Source organism: Ailuropoda melanoleuca, chromosome 13 (assembly GCF_002007445.2).
Source record: "Ailuropoda melanoleuca isolate Jingjing chromosome 13, ASM200744v2, whole genome shotgun sequence".
NCBI classification, from domain to species: domain Eukaryota; kingdom Metazoa; phylum Chordata; class Mammalia; order Carnivora; family Ursidae; genus Ailuropoda; species Ailuropoda melanoleuca.
In genome coordinates, this window is record NC_048230.1 from 28,109,028 (window position 1) to 28,121,151 (window position 12,124).

Below are 12,124 nucleotides of genomic sequence, written 5' to 3' on the forward strand. Positions count from 1 at the left end.
AGCTCAGAAAATGTTCCCGGTCAGCTCGGAACTGAAGAGACCAAGTCGGCCCCAGGAGGCCATTTTCTTCAACAGAACCTGGGGCCCCGGTGCGAGGCCTTCCCGCCCCGGGTCTCCTGGGATCCCCAGGTGCACACCCCGCGCTTCCCGGATCCCCGCCCAAGCGAGAGGCTCGGTCATGGCCCACCCGCCCACCGTGTTGCCCTGGTCCTGGGGCGGCCGCGGCCCTGAAAGACTAGGCCTGGACTGGGGCTCGGCCACATTCGTCCAGCAGTCCCAAGGCCAGTCCGAGGGTGGAAGTCACCCGGGACTCGAACCTGCCTTCTCATCCTCCGAGGCCTAGTCCGGGGTTGCTGCACTAATGCAGTCACACTGTCCCTTTAAGGCGGCACTTTTTATTCTTCATTTGTTTACTTCTTCATACGCTTTTGGTTTTTTACAAAATGTGTTCACAATATCCTTCCGCTAATGTCAGTCCCAGGAATTAACCACATACACCTTTTAGCCATTCCTGTAATCTTAAGAATCGAGAGTTATTAGCCATAGGCCAACATCTCTCTTTATAGGATTTAATCCTCTTTTACACTGTAGGGACTACTTTTTAGGAATAAACCATTTTTGCTTTAGCTAACAAATGTTTATGACCTTCGGAACCCTTCCGCTGAGGACAGAACACAATAATACCCTTTAAAACGCACCTTTTCATAAAAATATTCTGTGTAGGCCCTCAGAGGCCATCGAATCTTCTTGTATTCCTGAAGCAGAATGGTATGGTCCAAAGCCCGCCCCATCGTCTCTGCGATTGGCTTTCCTTCTTCGGCGAAACGTGTGACTCCTGGCCAATGGTCACTCACGTTTCTCTAGCGAGGGCTATGCGATGGAAGGAGGCGGCCTGGAAGTTGTCCTCTACGCGTTCTGGGATTGGCTACGTCGCACGGCGCGCGCGGACGGCGACTCCGAGCGATGGTAACTACGACTCCCAGCTTCCTGAGATGGGGACTCCGGTACGCATGCGCATGGGCGGGGCGGATAGGCTTCTATATAAAAGGGGCGCAGAGTGCTGGGAGGCAGCTGTTGGAAGTTGGCAGGTGGAGAGGCAGGTTGGGAGGGAAGTCGGGGGAGGAGGCGGAAGAGTTGTTGTCGGAAGGGGGAGGAGGGAGGGAGGAAAAGAGGAGGAGGCGGTGGAGATCTGAGCTGAGCCGAGCATCGAGCCAAAGGGGAGATGAGTTTGTCTGTCCTCGGCTGAGGCTCCGGCCGGGCCTAGGGAACTGGGAGCTCGGGTTGGAGCGACACCCGTGGAAGTGGGAGGAGGTGGCTCTGGGACTTTAACCCCTTGTGGGCTCTGCGGCAGGGGATTTAACCCTTTGTGGATTCGGCCCCTCGGAGGCAGCGTCATCGGGTAGTTTTAACCCCTTCGGGGCTGGGTTTAACCCGTTGGACTTAACTTCATCTCCTTGCCCACCAACTCCTCGATCGTGGGGACGCTTGAGGTCCACCCCCTTTGCACATTACGTACTGTTACTGCACCCCCTTGGACCCTCTAGCTGGCCGTGCTGTGGGAACTTAACCCTTTACTGACTTGAGCTCTCCCAAGTTGCAATTGGAGTTTGTTTACAGAAGGACTGGCTAAAGGCGTCACTGCAGGAATTACCGAAGAGGACTCTGCTGGACATTTTTAAAAAGAAAAGAACAACCCCTTTTTTCCTTAAGGACTTACAGCCAACATTTTTCAAACTTCGAGAAGAGGACTCTATTAGCCATGGCCGAGCCACTCTGGTCAGAGTACCAGCATCAGCCTCAAACTAGCAACTGTACAGGTGCTGTTGCTGTTCATGATGAGCGGAACCCCGATCGCCCCCCAGACGCGGAGGAGCGGGTACCCAAGGAGGACAGTAGGTGGCAATCAAGAGCGTCCCCCCAGTCGGGTGGCCGTCCGGGGCAGGAGGGGGAAGGGAGCTTGGAGCCGCAGCCGCCTCCCCTGCAGACCCCGGCCCGTCCAGAACCGAGCTGCCCCCAAGCAGGCAAGAAGGGCCAGAATGGGGACGACTTGTCCGCTGGCGGAGCCCCCGCGCCGGTGGCTGGGGGGGAACCGAGGCCCGAGGCCGAGCCTCTCGCACAGCCATGTCTTGACTCCGAGGCCAACAAGTTGGGGGCTCCTGCTGCAGGGGGCGAGGAGGCGTGGGGACAGCAGCAGAGACAGCTGGGCAAGAAAAAACACAGGAGACGCCCCTCCAAAAAGAAGCGGCATTGGAAACCGTACTACAAGCTGACCTGGGAGGAGAAGAAAAAGTTTGACGAGAAACAGAGCCTGCGAGCTTCAAGGATTCGAGCTGAGATGTTCGCCAAGGGCCAGCCTGTCGCACCCTATAACACCACGCAGTTCCTCATGGATGATCACGACCAGGAGGAGCCGGATCTCAAAACCGGTCTCTACCCCAAGCGGGCCGCTGCCAAATCCGACGACACCAGCGATGAGGACTTCATGGAAGAAGCGGGCGAGGAGGATGGGGGCAGCGATGGGATGGGAGGAGACGGCAGCGAGTTTCTGCAGCGGGACTTCTCGGAGACCTACGAGCGGTACCACGCGGAGAGTCTGCAGAACATGAGCAAGCAGGAGCTCATCAAGGAGTACTTGGAGCTGGAGAAGTGCCTCTCGCGTATGGAGGACGAGAATAACCGGCTGCGGCTGGAAAGCAAGCGGCTGGGTGGCGACGACGCGCGTGTGCGGGAGCTGGAGCTAGAGCTGGACCGGCTGCGCGCCGAGAACCTCCAGCTGCTGACGGAGAACGAACTGCACCGGCAGCAGGAGCGAGCGCCGCTGTCCAAGTTTGGAGACTAGACTGAAACTTTTTTGGGGGAGGGGGCAAAGGGGACTTTTTACAGTGATGGAATGTAACATTATACACATGTGTATATAAGACAGTGGACCTTTTTATGACAATAATCAGAAAATACCCCCAGCTTTGGTGGGTTTGGTAAATTTAGCTATGATGTAGCTTGCGTGCTTTTCTCCTGTTCTTTAATTATGTGAAACTGAAGGGTTGCTTTTCTTGTTTTCCTTTTTAGAAGTTTTTTTTTTTTAATGTGTAAGTAACTTGACCAAGTTATAATGCATTTTTCTGTTAAAAATCCCCTCCTTAAACGGAGCTATAAGGTGGCCAAATCTGAGAACCATTAAACTCATTCTAGCTATAATAAATTTAATATTTGTAAATGTAACATAGTTTCAGTGTGATTTCTAGAGCTAATTCAAAATAGTGATTTAAGGGACTGCATTGGGGGGGTAAAGAAATCATTAAATTTGTCAGTTTGCAAAAAACCACCTTTAATGGGACAATTTTCAATTTGCTGATTTTTCCCTTGAATGGGTTTTAATGTGCTAAATATACAGTTCAGGCAAAATATAAAGATTAATGATCTTCAATACTTATGTGTGCTCGCTTTCTAGTGCCTTGGTTTTCTTTTTTGATGCTGGAGAAAGAAACCAGTGTTGGGTGTTTGGGGAGCAGAAAGTGGCTACCATCAGAAGCTTAAAATTCAATTTTACTTCTCAACAGCCATTTGAAAGTCTATTAGCAAAACCGTAAACCTAATTTGGTAGTTTGTTAGGTTAGACAACTGACAGTCTCATTTCATTCCTACAAATAGGTTTTTAGTGATTCTTTCACCTCCCCAATAAGGCTGGAAGAAGTTCCTGGATGTCTGAAAAAGGCTCTTGGAAACCCCTTGCTTTTTCAGTGCAAGCAATGGTTGGATAAACTTGTGTGACAGTACTTTGTTAAGACATTTAGAGGTAGGAAATCGCGGATTTATAGAGGAAATGGTTGTTTGGGGCATTCCAAGGACTTACCCTAATTATCTAATACTTAGGTGCTCCCTATACTAAAAAGAATAGGAACTGTACACCTTTTCATGAGGGTCAAACCAAAATTAGAAATCCCCCCCCCCCACTGCAAATCAAATGTAAAGCTTTGGTTGAAGAGTTAAATTAAGTCCTTACGGGCCGAGTGGGAACCCTGTACATTCATTCCCAGTAGAGCCGCTAGTCCCTAATAGCTGCTTAAGCTCTGGAATAGTTGTTCTTGAAAATGCAGGGAGACCCTGGGAATTAATTTCTGCCCCCAAATCAAAATAGTAAGCAATTATGATTGTTGGTAGACAATCTCTCCTTTGCTGTCCTGCCTGCCATTCCCTTGCAGTATATTAAACTAATATCCTTTAAAAAAAAAATTATTCCTTCCTCATCATGGTTAATCCAGCCCATCTCCACCTACCCTGTGTCAGTGTTTTTCTAGGGCAAATGCATTGCTCAGATCACTAGTACAGGGCTTCCTGAACTTGGGCCCTTAGAATGCGAGGGGGCACTGGGATTCATGAACCCCACGAAGTTCTATGTAGACTTGTGTTACATGTACATTTTTCTGGGGAGGGTTCAAGGGAATCATGAGACTGTCAAACTCCTTGAAGGTTAAAAACCTCTGCAGGGAAAGGGGGGGAAGAACCACGAAACTCCCACTGGAAAGCTTGCTTTTGTATCTAAATGGAATAGTGGAGGTGGCAGGAACTTCAAGAGTGAAATGCACCTTATGATGCGTAAGCATTCACAAGTCAATTAATCAAGGGGAATTATGCTGGTCAAGAACTGACTCAGGGCCTTCAGAGCTGGACTAAGCTGGCCCTGTTCTGGCAGATGGTCCACTGAAGACAATGTTATGATCAGTTTTTCTTTGGGGCTAAAAATTACATTAAATGTCTATTTTGAAATAGTTTTCTTCGTGTTTTTTAATTTTCCTTCTGCTATGACGTCATGCAGTAGTCCCAGAAACACGGCTGCTTGTGGAAGGGCAGCAACACTGCCCTCTGGCTTTATATGCAGAGAAGCCTCATTTTGACTGCACTATAGGATGCAGCCGCCATAACCTCTGATTGCAGAACTTCTTAGTCAGATGGATTTAAGTTTAATGATCTTGTTTCCCCCACGATCAGTCTTAGAAACACTCTGCAAGTACATTTATCAGCAGAAAAAAGAAGTATGTCTTACTCTTAGGAGACAAATTCAGTCTAGTCTTTAAAAATACACAAATAGTTTTAAGTAACTCAAATGACTTGGATTTACCTTGAGATATGCAACTTTCTGAACTTTGCTTCCAAAGGCACTTTATAATATGTATTGCATTTATGTTCTTAGAATGATGAGGTTTGTGTGAAATTTCAGTTTTCTATCAACACTTTCTACATTGAAACACTTGAGTAGCACACTGCTCTCAGGACAGAGAAAAAGACACTGAATTACTTATATTAACGGGGTGGGGGGGAAGGCTGTGGTAACAAATGATCCTCAAAACACTTGAGGATCTCTAGCCTTTCACTAAAGTCCTCTCTTCCAAACATTTTAACTGAGCTGCTCAAAAGACCACGCTCACACATTGGCAATTTCAGTTTGTTCCCTTTCTCATCATAGGGAGCCTGGGTATCCAGCCAGGGCAAAGTGCTTCCTAAACTTTAAGACAGATGGCTGGAAAGCTTAATCCTCCCCTGAGCAAGGAAAACTTTTGGGAGGCTAGCCTAGAATATAAAGTGGACCTTGGGAGATAAGGACCTTTAGATCTCAGTTTTTGGGAAAGCCAGGGAGGTCCAGATTGGTTTAATTCAGAAAAATAGACTAGGAGAGAGGCTCCTGGGTGGCTCAGTCAGTTAAGCGTCTGCCTCAGGTCATGATCCCAGGGTCCTGGGATGGAACCCAGCATCATGCACCCTGCTCCACGGGGAACTTGCTTCTCCCTCTCCCTCCACTCCCCCTGTGTGCTCTGTCATAAATAAATAAATACATAAATAAATAAATATTCTCCCTCCACTCCCCCTGTGTGCTGTCATAAATAAATAAATAAATAAATAAATAAATAAATAAATAAACAAACAGACAGACAGACAGACATCTCTAAAGAGAGAAAACATAAAAATTAGGCTAGTTTAGGAGTCAAAAAACCAGGGTCCTAGTCATATCGTTAACATATACTACTAGCAGTGTAACCCTGGAAACAACTGAGCCTCATTCTTCATCACCAAAATGGGCCTGTGCCTACTTTACAAAACGGCTATCAGCATTAAACAAGATAGCATGAAAATATGTTATACAAAAGTAAGCTACCATTGACATAATTATTGTTTTTTCTTTTTTTTAGTAATCTCTATGCCCAACGTAGGGCTCAAACCCACAACCCCGAGATCAAGAGTCACCGGCTCCACCAACTCAGCCAGCCCCTTATTGTTTCTTTTTAAGACCGGAGCAGTTGCCTGGTTGTTTGGTATTTTAATTTTCCCTTCATCCAGAGTAAAATTAAAATCCTTTGCTTGGGAAAATGATAAATATACTTTACCCTAATGACTTCAAAAGTTATAGAAAAGAAAAAAGAAATCAAAGAGGGAATCCATAGAAAATTTTAAAAAACCAACAACACCCAAAAAACAAAACCACAAACAGTTTACCTTCAGAAAATCAAGAGCTGGCTATATTTAGTTAGATGTCAGGTAATGAATGCACCACAGGATTCTCCCTGGCCACTTACCCCCAGAACAGCTAGCAACAAATATTCACAACATCGTGACGGCAAAATTGGCTAGAGCTGAGATAGTACTTGTACCTAAATACACTTGAGTTTGTGAGGTTTGTTTTTTGAAATTATTTTTCAAATTTGACAAGAACACTGGAATAAAATTCCACTTTACTACTCTTTCTCTCACATAAGGTGTAGATGGGTTGATGCTAAAAATGAAAAATAATTTTAAAGTGAAGAAAATGTCAAATTCAGGCCCTGAACACAGTGGGATCTGCTGACCAAAGGGTAACAGTCATACTTTGCAAGTGGGACAGAATATACAGTCTAGGGGTGCCTGGGTGGCTCAGCCCTTAAGCATCTGCCTTTGGCTCAGGTCATGATCCCAGAGTCCTGGGATTGAGCCCCGCATGGGGCTCCCTGCTCAGCGGGAAGCCTGCTTCTCCCTCTCACAATCCCCTTGCTTGTGCTCCCTCTCTTCCTGTCTCTGTCAAATAAATAAATAAAATCTTTTTAAAAAAAGAATATACAGTCTAGGAGGCAAAGATTCAATCTTGAGCCAGTTGTCTTTGAATACTGGAAAACTTATCACCTCATTCCACTTCTTGTTGAAAAAAAACAAAGGCTGAGTTTAGACAGATCAATAGTTAAGCTCTCACACATCCTCCTGAATAAACTTTTCCTTGGGTTTTACTTAGAAGGTGGTTCAATTATGACAAATGATATATCAGCAAGGTCAAAGGCAGGAATAATCCTAGTAGTTTACTAATAAACCTCTGCACACCAACAAAATTCTTTCAAATGGCTGAGCTGCTATAGGAAACTGTTGGTAAGTTTTTTGAAATTGCTAGTGTGGTCTCTCAACACAGCACCAAGAGCAGTTGCGTCTAAGTTTTTTCAAGAACAAAAATTCAGAAGGAGGGGCGCCTGGGTGGCACAGCGGTTAAGCATCTGCCTTCGGCTCAGGGCGTGATCCCAGCGTTATGGGATCGAGCCCCACATCAGGCTCTTCCGCTATGAGCCTGCTTCTTCCTCTCCCACTCCCCTGCTTGTGTTCCCTCTCTCGCTGGCTGTCTCTATCTCCGTCGAATAAATAAATAAAATCTTTAAAAAAAAATTCAGAAGGAATTCGTACTCTCATTCTTCATATTCTATTTCACACATCCACTGACTTTATGCGAAGTGTTAAAAAAGCCCTGGGTTTGCAGTGAGCAAAAAGGTTATTCCTGAAGGAAGATGTGGGAACTCAAGTGCCCCATGCCAAGTATATTCGAGAAAATGATAGCATCACTGCTTTTGTGAGATACTCAGTAGAACTTGTACTAGCCTCCAGAGGGTCAGAGAAGGAGATTAATTTGAAGTCTGAAGCCTGCTTAAACACAGCATTCTGCAGACCTGGATAACTTCACTACAACTGTTAGGTAAAGGCAGGAAACCAAACTGGAAGATGGAAAGGAATGTCTAAGAAGTTAGTTCTACCTTCCTCTCTAGTTATTCCTAAAAGTGTACTTAACAAAACGGCAAACGTGAGCAATTTAAAAAAAGAGAAAATTCAAAGAGAAAGATGGTGAGAGCCAAAACACAATATAAAAATTGGTTAATTATGGAAATTAAATCAGAAGCAAGGATCTTCATCCTGAAGAGGACTGCTGCAAAGAATCAATCCCACCCTTCAATGAATTCTGCTCTCACAGAGCCACCAGGCCCCAGGAGTTGGTCATCATGGTCAAACACCCAGGATTTCCTAGCAACAACTGCTTGGTACCCTAAGAAACTGACCCTCCTTCAGCCTAGTTGGATGGCCACCCTTTGTGCTGCCAAGGGCAACCAAGGCCACATTTCAGTAAGGCAGGCCTCCCAAATGCCCCAAATAACCTCTGAAGCATAGTTCTTGATTCCCAAATAACAAAGTTTTGGTAAGTAAATGTTTACACAGCTACTAAAGAGTAGGTTACTCCTCAAGGTATTTATGTGGGAGATAACACTGACATTATTTTCAAACCACGAAACTGAGGCATATAGGGTTTGTAGACTTTGTCATAAACCCCAAAGGAGCTCATCTGAAAGGGGACAGCTGAGGAAGTTGAAGGTCTGGTTGAACATTAGATAAATAGACTCAGCAACAAAATGACCAGTTTGGACTCATCTTCAGGATCTGGCCCCTGGCCAAGCCAATCAAGTCAGTGGTAGCACACAAAGAAATACAACTTGGGAGTTCCTAACTTCCAGTCCTGTGTTTTGCTCAGAAGATATTCAAGGGAGCATTCATAAACTAGGTTTATTCCCAGCTTTCCTTATCAAGCAATGGAAAAGCTTGTGGCTCAACCTTAAAGATGGTAACCTTTCATATTTATAAATGAGTAACACATTTCTGCATCTGGCACAGTGTTCTCCACCTAGTAGCATCCAAAGGTTTAACTACATTACTTCACAATGCAGGATGAATCACAAGAGTCTGGGATCCTCCTCCATTAAATTGACAGAAGAACCACAAGGATAATCTTCAAAGCCCCTTTCAGCTCCTAATACTATTTAACTTAACTCCTACCAAGTTAATGTCAGCTTCTCCTAACTCCCATCTTCTCTTGATCTGAAGAACGGTGTAAAATTAACATGACCTAAGCCAAAAGTCAACCTACAGTATGAATCAAGTGTACTGCATTTAGTGGTTCAAATTTTGAATTAAGAAATCGAGTCAATGGTTATCGTTTTCGCAATGCAGCTGTAAGACTTTTTCTGAGAACATCTCAGCGTAGGGGGAGATCTAGATAAGGCTATGGAGTTGTCATTTACAACTTAAAAAAAATTATTAATAGGAGGGCAGCTTCAGTTCTCAAAAACCTTTCAAGGTTCTTGCTAATAAAGCCAAAGGCTCAGGAACGATGTGACCATGTGTGACCAGCAATGAGATTCATCACAAGATACCCTCAAAGGTAAAGTTCACTACCCACTCTCATACTTTAGAGTTCACCTAAGCATAATTTTAACTGACATTTTAGCAACAAAATAATTAAGATATCCCTGAGCTGTATGTAAATCTCTCTGAAGTTAGCTTTGAGCAGTAGGAAACAAGACGGTTTAATCTGTAATTCAAGAAAAGAATTTCACATCAAACTTCAATCCTTAAGAAGCTGCCATAGCTGTAATATAAGGTTGAGTGTTTATTTTTTTCAAAGGTCTCCCCCACCCTCCAAACGCTACAAACATGAAGTAGCTCAAAACTGCAATTTCTATCTTGGTAGCATCTGGAATCCACAGAAGTGATTTTTCAATTACTTGGAAATTCAAAATAGAGGTTCCCTAGTAACAGTGCACAGTGGCAAAATATTCCCCATTTTGTTTAGTTTGTGGGAGAAAAGTTCTATAAACTGGAAAGAATCTGTAGTCTTATAAAGACTACGTTGGAATTAGTTCGTTTTTTCCTCTAGGAGGGCAGCCATTTCTCCAAAAGTTTTGGTAGAAGTCATGGCTCTGATTTCAAAACGCAAACAGATGTTCCTGAAGCATCCGAAACGGGCCACTCCACTTTTATTCCCAGAGCCATGGCCACTCGGTTATTTTGTGTCCCCCAACCCTGTAAAGGGCAAAACTTAACCCCTCTTTGGTGTAAACTTTCAAAAGAAGTGCAACAGCACATTTTTGGAGTTTCCCAAACTGGCTGGGGACGTGCAAGGTCAGGTCTTTCCAAGAATCGGGGCTGGAAAGAAATCTTGAGGGAAAGAGCGCTCAGAGATTTCCAAGCATTCGGCTCGTGAAGGTTTCCACGAGCCTCTTATCTACCTAGTTCCAGGGGGAATTTGTGTTTGCTACTGTGGGAAGGCTGTTCCTTCTCGAAGCCGGGGCCGCGGGATGGCCTTGGTGTATGGGGGAAGATGGTGGGTGCACCCGGCTCTCCGCCCTCGGGGCCTCCAGCTGCCTGCCACGCCAGAAAGACACGCGGCCAGAGCTGGGACCTCCGCCCTCCCCCGCGGCGCCAGTCTTTGGAATCCGGCGTCGCCCCCACCTCGCCCGTCGAAGCGGGGGCCCCGCAACGCTGGGCCCCGCCGCCATACCCAGGCCACATGGGGGTGGGGAGAGAAGTTGGCAGAGCTCGGACTCAGGATCTGCGCCCCCCGTGGAAAGGGCAGAGGGGAGTCGTTTCACCTGGTCTCTCCCCAACTGGGGTCTCGGGGAACACGCGGTAATTGCCCCAAACCCCGCCCTCTGTGAGGCGAGGCTGCGGGCTGCCGGGACGGTTTGAGGACTGGGCCCGGCCGGGAAGACGCCAACCTTCACCCCCCCGGACCCCGGTCCCACTCCCCGCCGTCTCCCGGCGCCACCACTTCAGGCAGCCCACTCGGCCCGGCCTCTCCCCGCGCCCGGACCACCCCCCATGGGGTGCTCTCACTGCGCAGCGAGTCCCTCCGCTGCCTCCTCCCAGCCCAAAATGGCGGCGGCGGCCACCGATTCTTCTCGTCGCCTTCCTCTAGGGCCGAGGATCCCTCCGCACCCACAGCCCCGCCCCTCTCAGCCGGATCTATTTTCTGCCCCGTAAAGATTAACGCCATCAGTGAACTCTTTAATTGATCTCGGAAGGCGGGTTCTGTTGTGCTTCCGCACAGCTAATCGTTGACGAAAGTGAAAATATTGGCAGGGGGTTTGACCAATCAAAGAAGGCACCAGTGAGCGCGGGACGGCCGTCACGCAAGGGCAGATGGGTTTTGGAGTTCTCAGTCTGACTGTAGACGTGACAGGCTCTTCATCCGGCTTCCCAAACTAGAAGAACTACAATCCCCAGCAGGCGCCGCGCTGCCAAGCTGTTTCCCCCACCCACCCCCTTAGTGTCTGAGCGGCTTGACCAGAGCTGCTGCAACTGCAGCAAGAGGTAGGGCTGAGGCATTGGGAACTGCACAGAGAGGCGGTCGGTCGCACAGAAAGACACACAGATATAGTCGTGTGCATAGTCCTTGACAGCAAATAGGTCAGTTCCGCCTTTGCAAAATCTCCTTTCTGGGACCACTTCCCTCTTCCAAGGAATCCATCCTTTTTCCAGTTGGGCTTCTCTTCCAGCTGCATGGAGTGTGAAGACTTCTTCCCCTTTCCTCTGTTTCCCGTCCTGAGAGGAAGGAGGGGGGAGGCAGGCCAGGCCCAGGAGATGATAAGGCGTCAGCCCTGGGCTGGGCCCAGGCCACATCTGTGTTTCTCGAGGTGCTGACTTGGGGAGCCCAGCCTGAGGGGGGTGGGGGTGGGGTGCTGTCACAACGGGACCTCTGGAGGCAGTGAGGAAAGGACCCCTTGTAAAGCCTGCTACGTAAATTCTAGTTGGAGCCACTGACCCACTCCACTGCCAGCCTTCCCAGGTCATTGCTGTATCTTCGCCTCCCTGGGCCAAGACCTTTTCCCCTTGCTCGCTGGGGGAACAAAGCTCAGGACTAGCTTCCTAGCTGCCAGCCTGGGCCTCAGTGACTTCCAGAGCAGCCGAGGCTGGAGGCCCTGGCCTGGGGCCTGAGGGACAGGACTGGGAGGATGGCCCCTTGCTGGCTGGAGTAGTGAACACCAGGGTGTGGAGGCTTCAGGGCCTCCATTTGATG

General features: G+C 47.5%; 1 protein-coding gene across 1 annotated transcript; it reads left to right on the forward strand.

Annotated features, from left to right (window-relative positions):
- The first annotated feature begins 1,003 nt into the window (after window positions 1-1,003).
- On the forward strand, window positions 1,004-3,426 carry HEXIM1 (HEXIM P-TEFb complex subunit 1). The gene has a single exon (XM_002919753.4). It carries the CDS (start codon window positions 1,760-1,762, stop codon window positions 2,837-2,839), a length of 1,080 nt encoding a protein of 359 aa, XP_002919799.1. The 5' UTR covers window positions 1,004-1,759; the 3' UTR covers window positions 2,840-3,426.
- The last annotated feature ends 8,698 nt before the right edge of the window (window positions 3,427-12,124 follow it).

What these genes read in the sequence shown, in the direction of transcription:
- HEXIM1 (XM_002919753.4), top strand. Translation starts at nt 1,760, where the DNA reads ATGGCCGAGCCACTCTGGTCAGAGTACCAGCATCAGCCTCAAACTAGC.